The sequence below is a fragment of the Hippopotamus amphibius genome, chromosome 16 (genome assembly GCF_030028045.1).
Source record: "Hippopotamus amphibius kiboko isolate mHipAmp2 chromosome 16, mHipAmp2.hap2, whole genome shotgun sequence".
NCBI classification, from domain to species: domain Eukaryota; kingdom Metazoa; phylum Chordata; class Mammalia; order Artiodactyla; family Hippopotamidae; genus Hippopotamus; species Hippopotamus amphibius.
This window is the reverse complement of record NC_080201.1, coordinates 59,229,061-59,244,466: the sequence shown is the minus strand read 5'-3', so window position 1 is coordinate 59,244,466 and position 15,406 is coordinate 59,229,061. Positions and strand designations below refer to the sequence as shown.

Here is a 15,406-nt window from a genome sequence, read left to right as displayed (position 1 = left end):
AGACAAGATGCTTTAGGGCAGAGAGGTTACAAGCGTGGTTCTGGAGCCAGGCATTTTTGGGTCCTGCTTCCAGCCCTGCACTTTCTAACTGGGTGACTTTAGGCAAAGGAATCCACCTCTCTGTAGAAGGGGGACAGCACAGGACTCATCTAAAAGGGCTTTTGAGGCCATTATTGTACCATGAGTTGCAGAAGGGGAGGGGTCTCTTACAAAAGCTCACTGGGAAAGATGAAAAATCCAGGAAGATGCAGAAGTTTTCCAAAGCAGCTAGCTAGTTGAAAACTGCCGCAAAGTTCAAGTTCATTCGAGACTTTCTAATCTTAGAAAAAGTATAGTCACATTCCTGACTCAGACACACAGAGCGAGTGGGGAGAGGTTTTTTAATCCTCTTGTCCTTCTGTAGAGCTCACTCTAATTCTGGTTGAGGGTTTGATATCCTTATGGTGATATTCTAAAGTTGTTGTTTTTTTTTTAAGAAAAAAGTAAATCATTTATTGGAAAAGCAAGAGTACATTGGGAAAGAAGTATGAGCGAACTCAGAGAGAGAGTCGCCCTAAGGTGGTTTCTGAGGTCTTTGAAATCTTAAGGCATCTCATCAATGATTTTTAAGTCTTCTGGATAGAGGAAAGGATTCTTAATTTATTAATAGTTGACAGGTCCTCCAATGATTGATTTGCCATCTGTTCTGTACCGGGTACCCTCAGGGCGAGAAGGACCCCACAATGGACAAAACAAGCAAAGCATTTCCCTTATAGATCTCACAGCCTAGTGAGGAAGAGGTGGGGGCCAGACAGTAAACAAAATCACTGTCATCATCCTAGGGAAAAAATACAGTAACAGGATGCTTAGAGAAGGTCTCTCAAGTAACAGGCAGCTGAGCAGAGACTGGAGGAGGGAAGGGAGCAGACCGTATGGCTCCCTGGGGGAAAGAGAGAGCTAGGCAGAAGGAACCATTCAAAGGCCCTGAGGCAGGGACTGTTCTGGAGGGAGCTAAAGGGATGAGGGGAACCTTTTTCTCCCCTTGTTTCTTCTCTCTTTCATCTCCCTCTCCTCACCTCTCTCTCTCTCTCTCTGTCCCCGTCCCCTTCCATCTCTCTCCCCTGAATGCTCACCCTCTTTTTGTTCCTCTCTCACCGTCTCCCTGTCTTTCACTCTGCTGTGACTGGCCATACCCCGAAAGGCAGTATAGGGTAGTGGTTAAGAGCTCAGACTTTGGTGCCATATAACTGGGCTCTGCCACTTCCTGGCTGTGTGTCCTTAGGCAAGTTACTTAACCTCTCTGTGCTGCTGGTAATAATAGTCACCTGCATCAGGGCTGTCACGGGATTCCACTGCGATGCGATCTGTAAAAGCACTTAGAACAATGCCTGGCACACGTAAGCATCAGTAAGTGGTGGCGATTATTATTATTGTCACTTAATGTCTCTTTTTCTTTCATCTCTCTTGACTGTCACCCTCTCCCTGTCCTCGCATTTTTCTCTCCCTTCACTTTCTGTCCTGACATCCATCTTACCCCCTCACTCGCTCCTTCGATCTCTTCCCATCTCTCTCCTCCATCTCTCTCCCCCGGCCCCGCCCCATGTCTCTCTTCCTCTCTCCCTATATCTTGACCTCTGCCACTTTCTCACCTGCCCTTGCCCCCCCCCAACCCTTCTCCTCCACCCCTGCCCCGTTGTCACATTCCAGACTCTCCGAAGACTCCCAGTCCTCGCTCCTCTCCAAACCTGTCAGCAGCCTGTTTCAGAACTGGTCCAAACCACCTCTGCCGCCACTCCCCACAGGAACCGGGGTGTCCCCTTCAGCCGCTGCAGCTCCGGGGGCCACCTCGCCGTCGGCCTCCTCCTCCTCCACGTCCACCCGCCACCTCCAGGGCGTGGAGTTCGAGATGCGGCCACCTCTGCTCCGCCGGGCCCCCAGCCCTTCACTGCTGCCCGCCTCGGAGCACAAGGTCAGCCCTGCGCCCCGGCCCTCCTCCCTGCCCATCCTGCCTTCAGGACCCCTCTACCCGGGCCTCTTTGACATTCGTGGCTCCCCCACCGGAGGGGCAGGAGGCTCAGCTGACCCCTTCGCCCCTGTCTTTGTGCCACCGCACCCCGGGATGTCCGGGGGTCTGGGTGGAGCCTTGTCAGGGGCCTCCCGCTCCCTCTCACCGACCCGCCTGCTTTCCCTGCCCCCGGACAAGCCGTTCGGCGCCAAACCTCTGGGGTTCTGGACCAAGTTCGACGTGGCTGATTGGCTTGAGTGGCTGGGCTTGGCTGAGCACCGAGCCCGGTTCCTGGACCACGAGATCGATGGCTCCCACCTGCCCGCCTTGACCAAGGAGGACTACGTCGATCTGGGGGTGACCAGGGTGGGTCACCGCATGAACATCGACCGGGCTCTCAAATTTTTCCTGGAGAGGTGATGGCTGGCCTGGACGGACCAGCCCGTCCACAGAACTCTTGAGCCTGCTGGCCTCTTGACCTCTGACCCCTGACCATCATTCTCTCCCCCCCACCCCCGGGCCGGGGACTCTGCTAAAACTGCGCCCTGACCCTTGTCTCCCAAGGCCGGAGGTCACCAGGTGGCCTGATCCTGGCCAGACATTTGCACCTCACAGGAGGGGGCAGCTGACACAAGACTGTGTGTGTGTGAAGCGGGGAGCGGAGGTGGGGGGGGGGGGTGGAAGAAATCACAGAGGGGGATGGAGGAGGAGGGAAGGGTCGATTCTGGGGAGGAGGGGGACAGACAGAGCCATAGAGGGTCAGCCCTGAGCCTGACTGGTTGGGGGGTCGTCCCCCAGGCCACAGGGGAAGGGGATGCCCTCAGATTCCACCACCTGCCGCCCCTCTAACTACCCTTCCCCCCCTCTCCAGGCCTCTTGGCTCTCCCCACCCTCCCCTCTCCCCAGCACACACAGCAGCCCCCCAGCCTCTTGCACGCTCCTTTGCACGCCTGCTCACCTCTCTCCCCTCCCCCGGCTACAATTTTGCACAAACTCGCCGTCTCGCTGTCTTGCACACTCCGCCTTCGCTTCCGGCTTGCGAGGCCCCCTTGGCTCTCCAGCTCACGCTCGGTTTCCCTGGCACACCATGCATCTCCTGCCCCACGCTCCACATCCTCTGCTCTCTCAGACACTTGTTTGCACCCACTTCCCCCAGGCGCCCTCCCTTCCACCCCTCACTCCTGAAAAATCTCTGGGCCCTTGCTGCAGACACACTTGGGACACCCTTTCCCTCACCCTCTCACAGACCGTGCGCCTCTCTCTCCTGACACGCGCCTCCATCCTCTTGAAACGCTTTCCCCTCCCCTCTTATGCTCGTACCCCTGCATTCTCACTCCACCCCCACCCACAGCGACACTCCCACGCCCCTCCTTGCCCCTCCCCCTCTCCCACCGTTGCTTGCACCCCTGCCTCCCAGGAACCCCCAGCACCCGCATTTCTCGCAAGCGCGCTCGTGCCTCTGCTCTTTGCCAGACTCCCCACTCCCTTGCACCTTTCTTTCCCAAATCCTTGTCGGTCTCCACTGTCAACTCTTTGGTGAAGCTTCTTGCATGCTCACTCTTGCACACGCACACCCCCCCCCAGCACTTCCACTGCTCTCTTGAAGCCTTCTCTCTCTCAACAATGTTCTTGCACCCCCATGGTCCTGCTTGCACACTCATTCTTGAATTTCTACTTGTTCTTGTCAGCTCCTGGGTGACATTTTCCATCTCCCTTGGGGAACTCTACTGCCTCTTTCCTTTTGCACACTCATTCCACACGCTCTTGGGCTGTATTGTTGTTTCTTTTCCTGGCACTTTTTTTTTTTTTTCTGTCCCGAAACACCAGCTCTTATGGTCACTCTGCCTATTCTCTTAGCTCTTTACTCTTTAGCTCTTTCTGGCAAGAGAAGACCCTATGCACATTCACTTCTCGCCCACTTTGCTTCCATACTTCCTCCCCTCCCTGCCCCAGTCTTTGCCCTCTTCCCTCCTCTCACTCTCCCCAGGCTTCCGGTCCATCCATTTTGCACGAAGGCACCGCCCCCCCCCATCTCCTAACCTTTCTGTCTCTTCAAGAAACTCCTCCCTCCAGCATGGCTGTTCCTTCCTGCACGCTTCCCCCTCCCTTTATTCCTGGGGCTTGGGAATTTTAAGCCACCCCTTCCCCTGAAAAGCCCCCTCCCCTACTGTGGGCAAAGGGGGGGAGGGCATGGCCCTCAGGTCCCCCCCCATGTTCAGCTGCCAAAGAAGGGAGCTCCCCCTCCTTCCCCCAAGCCCATTCCCCCTCTGCTGCCCCCTACCCCCGAGGGGGGGGCGCTCCGTCCATGGGGGGAGGGTGCTCGCAGCCCTCTCCCCTCACCACGTCAGGGATCTGCGGGGAACCTTGTGGGAGGGTCGTGGGAGGGGGGAGGGGTGGCGAGGAGGGGGGCGGAGGTCGCGCTGGGCCCCTACCCGCCCCCTCCCCCTTGTCCGTAGGATGCCCCCCGTCCGCAGGGGGCCTGCGCGGCGCCCGTCTATCAAGGGCTTGTTCATTCTGGATGGGTGCCGCGGGGTTGGGGAGGGTGTAGGGGGTGGGGAGGGGGGGGAGGACAGGTTGGGGTGGGGAGGGGGAAGGGACTGGATGGGGGCAGCGCGGGGCGGAGAGAAGAGAAAGCAAAAAGAGGAACAATAACAAAAGAAAATACAAAAAAAAAAAAACAACAACTAGAACACACACAAAAAAATCCAGAAAAAAAAAAAAAAAAACCTGAAATAAAAGCCCGAGAACTGTCTTCCAAGGGGGGTGGGAGGAGGAAGAGGAGGGGGGCGGATGAGGACGTCTGGTTCTCGCTGGGACAAGGGATCGCACGCGTTGAAAGCCCCGGCGCCCGGGTCTTCCCTCTCTTGGGCCTCAGAGCTCATCCCTCAAGGGATTGGGACCCAGGCGTCCATTTGCAGGGACTGGGGGAAGATTAGGGAGGCGGGATTATATCATGGGGGTTCGTTCCTACCCCCCATCACCTCCCTCCCCCTGACTCCCCACCAAGATTTTGCAGAGAGAAATGGCTTTTGTACCAGGTCATTCTTTATAATTAAACTCACAGTATCCACCCCCTCGAGCCGGCCCCGCCTCCTTCCTGGGAAGGCAACGCCCCTTTCCTTCGGGGTTCCGGGTGGGTCACCGGCGCCAGTTGGGCAGTGCGCAGGCGCAGTCGGGGCCCGTCCCCAAACGTCAGTCTTCCTCGGTCGGCTCCGCCCCCAGGGCCTCGAGCATGCGCCGTCGGACGAGGGAGCGGCGCAGGTGCAGGCGGTAATCGCCCAGCAGCAGCTCGTCGTGGCGCACAAGAGGGTGAAGGACCCCGCGGAGGCGGAGCCCCGAGCGCAGCAGGCGCGAGCGAGTCTGGAAGTCCGTGACCATGATGAGCCACCTGCAAGGGGGCGAGGCCGAGAGGAGAGGGGCGGGGCGGAGACGGAAGGGGAATCGCTGGCGGTCCCAGCCCCGCCTTTGATTGTCGAAGAGTCCCTGCCTGGTCCCTGTTCTTTTACCGTCTTCAGTCCCGCAACACGTCACTACATCCCTAAACTCTCCAACCCTGCACTCTCGCCGAGGTCACCTGTACTTCAACCCTCACCTGGGTCAGTCTATGTCCCGTCTTCTCTCTCAGCTTGGTTCCGTCGAGGCTCCATCTTTTTAAACCGCCGCTCCAGGGCCCGACCCTTCGGTGTGGCTCTCAGGCCCGTCCCCTGAGCTCGGTCCCTCCCAGCCCCGCCCCCAACTAGACACTCCAGGCCCACCCGATCCCTCTGGCCCCACCCCTGCAAGCTGCTCCGTCCGGGTTCCGCTCCGGCTCGTAGCGGCTTTCAGATGATCCGAACCCACACCTTGGTCTCGCGCACCCCCGCCACTACCTGGATCACTGAAAATCCAGTTCCTCACTTCAGATCCCGCCTTCTTTTCCAGTCTCACCTGGCCCTGCCCCCTCACTGCGCCCACTCTCGGCTTCGCCCCTTCTTGGCTCTCACTCTCAGCAGGGTCGGGGTCCTTATACAAACCAAGCCATTCTCCGGAAGCTCCAGGCCCGGCCCGCTCACTGCCCTCACTTCCCCGCCCTGCCCCACCCGGCGCTTAAGGTTGGCCCACACCTCCACTAAGCTCCCGGCCACGCCCACTCAGCACCTCCGCCCCGCCCCACCTCTCACCGCCCTCACTCCCGGCCCCGCCCCGTCATCGCGATTCACCGCGGCCCTGCGCCTCGTGGTCCTGCCCCTCGCGGTGGCTCCAGGACCTGCCCCCGCCAAGGGCTCACCGGTCCCGGCGCCCAGCCGTCCCACAGATGACGTTCATGTTTTCAAAGCGGATGCTGCTCACACGGCCGCTCTCCATGGCCCCGGGTAACTCGGCCTCCAGCGCCTCCAGCACCTCCAGGTGGGTAAGGTCCTCTTCGGGCTGGGGATGTCGGAGAGAGAACCTCAGCCCGTGTCACCCGGGGTTCAGTCCGGGCGCAGAAGTCCCCACCCTAGACCCCACCTGCAGAACCTGCCAGAGCGGGGAGAATAGGGATCTTTCAGGTAGAAAGGCATCTACTGCCGTTCTAGGTCATTCTCCAAAAAACTCAATACTCACCAAGCCGATTTGCTAAAAGTCAATGAACAGTTGGCTGAATGATTCACCAATTTGGCCAACTTTGCCAGCCTACTGAAAACTTTTCCAGCAACCTGCGCTGATGGCGAGCTTTCGGCAGCCCTTGAAGATTTCCGCAAGGATTTAAGCCGTAAATTTTTCCTTTTATAGTTATATTAGCATTTTAAGGACTATTCGGTTGTCAAAAAATAGGGATCCTAAGGAGGTTTGACATCTTGTCAATCAATTCAACATTCAGAAGCATGTATTGATCACTAACCACGTTTTCAGTCTGAGATTACCGTGTCGAGGGCGATACCATATGTCATGACATATGAAATTGCTGAAAAACTACAATGAGATCATGAAATCGGTCTCTTCCAGGAAGGCAAGCCTCGGGTGCGTATGTTGGAAGGGGGGTGTCTCATGTTCAAAGACACAAAGAAGAGGAGCAATGCGGTGGGGGCTGGTCCCATAAACAAGAACAGCGATCCCTGTGCTGGGGTGAAGTCACACAGGTCAGCTGAGGGAACACTTCTGAGGCCTGTGTCTAGCAAGCCTCATTTAATTCTCAAATGGGTGAGACCTTAATAGATACCTCCTCCGAGGCAGGAATGGCCAAAGGATTCCTACACTGAGTAACCATTTCACAGATTCTGTCAAAAACGTGGGCTTTTAAAAAATGAGTTTTTGAGATATCTGTAAATTTTACAGAATTTCATAGTAGATGGATTAACAGGACTCCCTCTGTCCTCAGTCTCCCCTCTCTCTGCCTCTCAGTCTCCCCTCTGGGATCAGCAGTGATACATTTGATAATGGACCCTTTGACAAATTCACAATTTTCAGCCACTTATCCTGGTGCCAAGCCCACAGCTGGTAAGCCGCAGAGCCTGGATTCAACCCCTATCCACCTCACTTCTAAGCCTGTGTCCTTCCCACCACCCCACCAGGGACCTGGGGTCACAGGGGCAGGGGTGGTGGTGGGGGCACTCACTGAGGTCTCCATGCACAGACAGAGGGGCTGGGCAGCAGGCGGCATGGGGAACTTGCGGATGCATGGGAGCTCTCGGTCCAGCGCCTCATATTCTGCAATGACCTGGCGCAGATACTGCTTCCTGGGAAGACAGCCAGTGGACAGGGACCTCCCAAGGTCAGAGGTCACTGCCATCGCACTCAGAGCTGCCGAGGTCAGAAATCATGGGGCCAGGGACCACTCACGAGGATTTGACAGGTCTGCCCAGGCTCTGAGCCTGCGTCTCCTCTGAGGTCTCTAGGTCCATGAGGAGCTCTCCTGGGGATGGAAAATGCAACATATCAGCTGCCCTCACACATCATTCTGCAAAAAACGGCATCACCAAGTGACAGTCCATACCACCCCCGGGATAGCTCTTACGCCAGCTGTCTCTCAGCCCCAAACTCCACCCTACTCCACCCAGGTGTCCGATACCCCAGCCAGGGCTGGGACTCTACCAACCCCATTTCTGCTCCCATAGTTGGGGTCCTGTTAGGCTCTGCCTAATAGGTGCGCTAGAGGGAGACTGCAAGACAGGAAGAAAAGGAAGGGACTTGCTCCTTTTCGCTTCCTATTCCAGTCAGCCCAGCCTGGCTTCTTCACGGCAGCAGCATTTGAATCCCATCTGTGGTTTTTCCAGCACTCTCAGAACTGGCTTCCTGATTGATTGGAACTTGATTGATAACAGCTCTCAAATCTGGCTCTTCCACACAGCCCCTCCGTCGGCGAATTGGTCTCTTTTACGGCCAACTGCTAATTGTCCCACATAATCCATTTCCCCTTGCTCTACAATCCTGGAGTTTTATCCAGCTGGAAACAATAGTTCCCAGCTTCCCTTGCAGCTAGGTGTGGCGACATGACCAAGTTCTCACCAACATTGTTAGCAGGAGTGATGGGTGCAACTTTGGAATCATTTGCTTAAGATAAATTTTCTTGTCTTAGACTCAACACCCCTTGCCTTGGACTGGAATGTGGGTGTAGCAATAAGCCAGCTTCATTCTTGCTAGAGATGATGAAGCACCACGGGTCCCTGTATCATCTATCTTGTGGCGCTGAGATAGCCCACCCATCCAGACCACCTGCCTCCTGTTACATGAGAGAGAAATAAACTGTTTTCTTCACACCATTGAGTTTGAGGGTCTCTTTGTTACAGCAGCTGAAAAAAGCAGAAAGCAGCCCCTGACAGCCAGGAGCTGACCTGGCATTCCCAGCGAGACCCTGGTGCCCTCCCTTCAGACATAAGAAATTTCACAGAACACCAACAGCAACCAGGATCACTCTGTGACCAAGATGGACCAAGATAAAAGTAAGACCCTTCTGGAGTCATGTCTCAACACAACACAAGCACACTGCCCAAACCACAAAACCGACCAAAGATCCCCCTCTTGTCTCAGCGGTGCTGCTGCTTCTTTCCTGAGCAGTCTCAGTGCCATTCTGATTGCTCTCACATCATGGACTTGCTTCTGCTTCCTGCCAGCATCCAATCCAGAGCTAAGCCTGCTTTCCTGATTCCCCCTCAAGTCACCTAACTCAGCCCAGCTCCTATAACAAGTTCCCTCTAACAACCTCTTACTCAGACATTGATGTGTTACCGTCTGCCTCATTACAATCCAAGAAACTCAGTTGTGTGCTAGTAAACGTTCTCGCTCTCCTTCTCCCTCCCTCCCTCTCTCTCTCTCTCCCCATACATTTGCCACTTTTTATGCTCTCAATACTCCCACCCTGACCAATTTTATGCTACCCGTGGTTTTAACTACCAGCTTGCAAAATTCGCCACTTGGCTCCTGTGAGCTGGGACAGGCTGTCTCCAGCACAGGGCTATGTCCCAGCTATGCTCCTGGTGGTCTTCGGCTTCAGGGTGTCAACACAGCTAAGCTTGTACCACAGTAAGCCCCCCTCTCTGGTCCCCGTCCTCCCCCCTCCCATCTGTTTTGGCAGGGCAGCTGGGCTGATCTTTTCCTCTCAGCACCACCAGAGGCTTCCTCTCGCCTTCAGGGTGAAGTCCTCCCTGTGATGGGGACTCATTCCTCAATGTGTGGTCTGGGGAGCATTTCAGGGTCCATCCCAGACCTACTGGATGAGAATCTGCATTTTAACAAGATCTCCTTTGAGAAGCACCTGCCCTGCATGTGGTCACTCTGTTGACCACTCTGATCATTTCTCTCCAGCCATACTGGCCTCCCTTCCATCCCTCCAACATAGTAATCTCCTCAAATCTGTCCACTTAATAATAACTATGTGTTTACAGCCCCTTTTAAAGTGTTTTTCATTGAATCCTCACTGCAACCTTCTGAGACAGTGTAGTTTAAACAAATGATGAAACAGAACCACAGAGAAGTTAAGCCACTTGCTCAGGATCACACAGCCCAAGTGATAGAATCAGGACAAAAATCTAGGCCTCTGCATCCAGAATCTGTGTTCTATTGAGAATCCCCCAGTCTGCTGCTTCTCATCCCACTATTGTCTAGACCACAGCTTCTCAATCTCTCTCTCTCTTTCTCTCTTCATTCACCCCATTGGAAGAGCATTTTGAAACGCAGATCTGACCACATTACCACCTCCACTTCCTCAAAACCCTTTCAAGACTTCTCATTGTCCTTGGGATAAATTAAGACCAAGACCACACATGACCAGACCCTGCTGATGTCTCAAGCCTGATCAGACACTGTCATCCTCCTCACTTGCTGCATTCCAGAAACATTGCTCTTCTGTGACTTGACCTCTCCATGCTCCCCCCCCTCCCGCCACCACAGGACCTTGGCACATGCTGTAACTCCACATGGAACTCTTTTCCCCCTCACTTAGCTCACCAAGTTTCCCTGAGTGTGTAAAGAGTTCCTGTCATGAACTCATAACACCATGTATTTGCTCTTGCCACAGTTGCAATTATACATTTATTTCCATGTCTCTAATTATAATGTGAGCAACATGAGGTCAGGGACTTGTCTTTTCCTATTGGTATCTAGCAAAGCACCAGGCACCTAGTTGTAAATATTTATTGGATAAAGACTGAAGGAATATAACCATCAAATGCAATATATCAATTTTGTTTGGGTCTTAATTAAAACAAACCACCTGTGAAAATAAAATTTTAGAATAATTAGGGAAATTTAAATATGTACTAGGTAGGAGATCATATTCAAGAAAAATTGTGAATTTTGTTAGGTGTAATTAATGGCATGGTAGGTCTGTTTTCTAAAATCTGTTTTAGGGACTTCCCTGGTGGCACAGTGGTTAAGACTCCACCTGCTGATACAGGGGACACGGGTTCAATCCTTGGTCCAGCAAGATCCCACACTCTGTGGAGCGACTAAGCCCATGAGCCACAACTACTGAGCCCTCATGCTGCAACTACTGAAGCCTGTGCATCTAGAGCAACAAGAGAAGCCACTGCAATGAGAAGCCCTCACACTGCAATGAAGAGTAGCCCCTGCTCACCACAACTAGAGAAAGCCTGCTCAAAGCAACGAAGACCCAACCCAGCCAATAAATAAATAAAATAAAATAAATAAAATTTGTTTTAAAACAAATTTGTCCTGGGACTTCCCTGGTTGTCGGGAGCTGTCTGGACAAGCCAATGCTGTGACAAGGTCACCAGGCTCCAAGGAGGACCGCAAGGCGAGAACTCCTTGGAAGGGCATTTTGGAGCAGGAGGATCGCAAGGCGACTGCTCTGCAAGGACAAGCCCCAGACCATCTCCACCCATTTTACATTCTGTTCTTTGTTTCTTTGTAATGCTATGCTTACTAGGAATCTTGATTAGCCCAGCATGTTCTTTCCCTCTGAAGCAAGAGTCCCCTGGAAGAACATTCCCTGGGGGAAACTCAGAAATATTTCTAGGAAGAGGGGCACCATTTGGGGAACCAGGAATGAGAGGAATGTTTAGGTTATTATCACCCACTTCCCCTCCCTGTTTCTATGTCCTCAGGAAAGAACCAGGGTTTGACACGTTCTTTCTCTGTGTCTGCCCCACCAAGTCTCCTCCCACCATTCCTTGGTGGAAAAGGCGGGCACCTCAGGCTACTAAATGCTAGAGCAAAGGGAGGGGTGGCTCTTTTTGTATATACTTTAAACTCAGGAATGCTCATGATTGTATGGGTGCTAAGGGCTATAGTTTGCTTAGGTATAAGATTAAGAAGTTATTTACATATGCTTACCTCAGAGTCACAAGGTTTGCAAGTCAAACCAGTGCTGCTATTTGTCCCATATACCCTTCCCTTACTCTCGGAGAATAAAAAGATTTTTTCTGAGATATGCTTACTATATAAACACACAAAGCTCTATCAATAAAGAGAGATCCTGCATAGCTGACACAGGCCTCCTCATCTCTTCCTTGCGCCGAAGCCACTCATCCCTTGGGTACTCCTGGACCCGCCAGAGCTGGACTTCGGCACCTGGTGGTCCAGTGCTTAAGACTCTGCACTCCCAATGCACGGGGCCTGTGTTCAATCCCTGGTCAGGGAACTAGATCCCGCATGCTGCAACTAAAAAGATCCCGCATGCTGCAACTAAAAAGATCCCGCATGCTGCAACTAAAAAGATCCCACATGCTTCAAAGATCCTGAGTGCCACAACTAAGACCCAGTGCAGGCAAACACATAAATAAATAAATGAATAAATAAATAAATATAAATAAAACAAACTTGTCCTATAGAATGTACCCCAAAAAAGTGCGTGTACGGAGTGCTTGTAGATGAAACAAGATTAGCACATGTTGGTAGTTATTGAAGTTACATATTGGAACATGTGGATTCATTTATACATTGTCTCCATTTTTGTGTATGTTTGAATTTTTCCATAAGAGAAAAAATATTTTAAATTCCCATCACAAATAACTTAGAAATAAAATTATATGCCCTGGTGTGTGAAATGACTCAAAAAGTGACTCTAACGGCATCAAAGGTGTATGTTTAAAATGTGAAAAAAATTCTTTCTCATGAAATGTGGCATTAGAAATAAAGATTTCTAAATTACAACCGTGATTTTAATATATTCATTTCAATGTATATATGTAACTTAATAAAGGTATAAAATTAAAATAAGCACTTATTGAATAACTGAGTAAATGCAACACTTTCAAACTTCAACAGGCATCTCCAAGGCTTCATGTGTGCCTTGGAGGATGCTGCAGACCAAGAGATTAATGAGATCCCACCCTGCTCTCCAAAAGCTTCCAGTTTGGTGGGGGAAGTGTCCACTGTAAAGGGCAATGGGGAGGGGGAGGCAATCAGGGAAGACTCCTTAGAGGAGGTGATGTCTACAGTGAGACTTAAGGGATAAAGGAGGAGTTTGCCAAACAAAGAAATGGCAGAGAAAGGGATGTTTTATGCAGAGGGACCACAGAGGGGTGGGGGTGGGGCACTAAGGCCTTTAAGCAAAAGAGAATATTCCCAGAATTCTCTTCAGGCCAAGGCTAAGGAGTGCTTATTGCAATTGTAGGTTATTAATTATTTGTGAGACGGAGTGTCTCATATCTGCTCTCCTTGCATGAGAACATGCTGGTTCATTTCATTCATTACTACAGGCAAAACACTTGGGACTCACAGGCTTTCTATGGCCTAAGCCACAGTACGCAACCTAACAAGCTAAAAATGTTATTGGTTCCAAAATACCACAAAGAAAACAGCAAAACTGAAATGAACAAATATTGATCTACAAAAGGAGCCAACTGGTCAACTCAATTCCGCTCAACTTTTCTGGAGCTGTACATAAAGTATATTTATCAGGTGGATGCCTCAGTCTATGTTAGAGATGACGTGGGGTGGGGGTGGGGTCTCCAAATGAAAGAGATCTTCAAAGACACTAAAAGAGACCTGAGGACAGAGAAACTGTTTTGTCACTAGACATTTGCTATGCCTAGCCTAGCACCTGGAACAGAATAGGTGCTTACAGCCCACACCCAGAAAGGAGACCCCCGCAGCCATTCCCACCCTTCTTCCTCCATTTGAGGAGTGTCTGTTCCCCACCCAGGCAATCAGGTGAGGCTCACCAATCCCGAGTATCCTCAGAAATATCCTACCCAGTGTAAACCAACGCCTTCAGACCCTTACTGCTCATGATAACTACCTGGCAAGCAATCAAAAACTATAGATACTAGGGCCCCAGCCCTAGCGACTCTGGTTAATTGGGGTCTGAAGTAGGATTAGGTGGAGGTTTTTTAAAAAGTTTCTCCCTAAAATAATCATAATAATCTCATTCCTTTTGCCAGGGATTGAGGCAAGAGTGAGGGTGACTTGGTGCTGGTCAAAGAGATGTGAGGAGAGATTATTTGGGGTCCTTAACATGAAGACCTCTGGAAGTGATGCCTGGAACTATGGCAGCCATTTTGTGACCATGAAGTTTGAAAGCTGGTGTGTGAAAGGAATATATCCCAGACCAAAAAGCAGGGAAATAGAAACTGGCTTCTCAATGACACTGAGCTCCTGGCACAACCAAACCTTGCTCCACATCTGAGCTTCTTTTTGAATAAGATAATGACTTTCCTATTCTTTCTACTGCATTAAATCCAATTTTCTATTACCTGCTAGCCAAATGAATCCTCACCAAGATATTACCTGAGAAATGTTGAATGAGTGAATGAATGAATGTCATGCTAAAGTAGAGTGGAAGTAGGGAGCTCCGCAAGATCAGCCTGCCAGCTAGTGTCAGGCCACACAGGGCCTCAAACACCAAGTTGAGAGGCTAGGACTCTATCCTGGGAGTGATGGGGAACATGAGAGAGCTGTGATCGAGGGAGTGACAGGGTTAGTGCTGGGTGTGAGAAAGACTCCTCTGGAGCTATGTGGGGGATGGACTGAAGGAGAAAAACTGGAGACCAGGGAGTTAGGTGGAGAAAGGGTCCAAAGGAAGAGGACAAGACCTGCACTGGAGCTGTGGGAAAAGAGAAGTAGGGACAGGGCAGAGAGAGTAAGCAGGAAGATAGGGCTGGGGACTGACAGCCGTAGGAGGGAATGGGAGTCAGGGGAACAGTGCCTGGGGTCCAGACTGGGTTGGTGGTAGGGCCATTCAAAGACGGGAAGCAGGAAGGCGGAATGGCTTTGGGAGAAGATGCTGAGTTCAGTGTGGGAGGCAAGGAGAGTGTGAAGGACCGGGGCTGGAAGTCTATGGGGGAATGATGGCCTTAGGAAAGTTGTTAAGGCCCCAGAGATTCATGGGAAATGTAGTTCTGGGTCCAGAGCATTGGTCAGGGAACTGCAAAGGCTTATGGGAAATGTAGTTTGAGGTCTAGCAGGTACTGCCCAGGAATCTAGTGGACAAAAGAATTTGGGGTGGCTCTCTCTTTGAAAGGCTACGGACTCACTTAAGATCACACTGCAAGCCAGGACGTGACACAATGCTTGTACGAAGGACCCGCACCCCCACAGTCGGATAAAAACGCAGACAGACACCACTCAGTACCTGCCTCCCTGTGCATGCTGGAGTTGCCCATGGTGGAGGAGCCCAGGGGCTCCTCCTCTTCTTGCATCCTGGGAAGGCGGGTGGGGGTTGTCTCAGGAGGATGAGGAGAAGAGCTCTGACGGAGCCACCCACCCCAGCTCCTTCTCGCTGCTGCTTCCTCCTTCTTGTCTTTGAAGCCCCGGGAAAAAAATATGGAAGGCTGAGACCACACAGGAATCTGGGTTCCCTTAACCTCTGGGACTCCCTGTGTGCCCCAATTACTTCTTTCCCACTTTACTGATTTTTCCTTCATGTCCCCCAGTCTCCTCAAGTTTCTTCCCCCACCCCTCTCTCTCGCACTTGCTTCCTCATCCACTCCCCATCTCTCTGCCCACCTCCGTTCCTCCTTCTCTTCCCATCTCTTTATCCTGACTTCTCTTCGTCTCTCTCCC

The 15,406-nt window shown here is 52.0% G+C and overlaps 2 protein-coding genes across 4 annotated transcripts in view; one reads left to right on the top strand and one right to left on the bottom strand.

Moving 5' to 3' along the window:
- SHANK1 (SH3 and multiple ankyrin repeat domains 1) overlaps positions 1–2,404 on the top strand; it is a 42,993-nt gene extending 40,589 nt beyond the window's left edge. The window contains exon 23 of the mRNA XM_057711949.1: positions 1,687–2,404. Coding sequence (XP_057567932.1) covers positions 1,687–2,404 — 718 coding nt within the window. The remainder of the gene's footprint in view (positions 1–1,686) is intronic.
- Positions 2,405–5,016: 2,612 nt separating this feature from the next.
- On the bottom strand, positions 5,017–15,042 carry C16H19orf81 (chromosome 16 C19orf81 homolog). 3 transcript variants are annotated; one of them, XM_057712712.1, is made up of 5 exons: positions 14,976–15,042; positions 7,784–7,856; positions 7,560–7,680; positions 6,252–6,391; positions 5,017–5,372 (listed from the first exon to the last, which is right to left on the bottom strand). In XM_057712712.1, the coding sequence occupies exons 1-5, from the start codon at positions 15,040–15,042 to the stop codon at positions 5,177–5,179; spliced, it is 597 nt and encodes a 198-aa protein (XP_057568695.1). In that variant the 3' UTR covers positions 5,017–5,176. The 3 variants fall into 3 exon arrangements, 1 of the variants encoding a protein (XP_057568695.1); XR_009049746.1 differs by lacking the exons at positions 6,252–6,391; positions 7,560–7,680; positions 7,784–7,856; positions 14,976–15,042 and adding an exon at positions 5,577–6,075 and having other exon boundaries at positions 5,237–5,372; XR_009049745.1 differs by lacking the exons at positions 6,252–6,391; positions 7,560–7,680; positions 7,784–7,856; positions 14,976–15,042 and adding an exon at positions 5,912–6,044 and having other exon boundaries at positions 5,239–5,372.
- Positions 15,043–15,406: the final 364 nt, after the last annotated feature.

Coding starts and splice junctions, on each gene's coding strand:
- C16H19orf81 (XM_057712712.1), bottom strand. CDS start 15,042: ATGCAAGAAGAGGAGGAGCCCCTGGGCTCCTCCACCATGGGCAACTCC. Junction 6,392..7,559: donor GTCTGTGCATGGAGACCTCA/GTGAGTGCCCCC, acceptor CGACATCCCCAG/CCCGAAGAGGACCTTACCCA. Junction 5,373..6,251: donor ACGGCTGGGCGCCGGGACCG/GTGAGCCCTTGG, acceptor GCCCCCTTGCAG/GTGGCTCATCATGGTCACGG.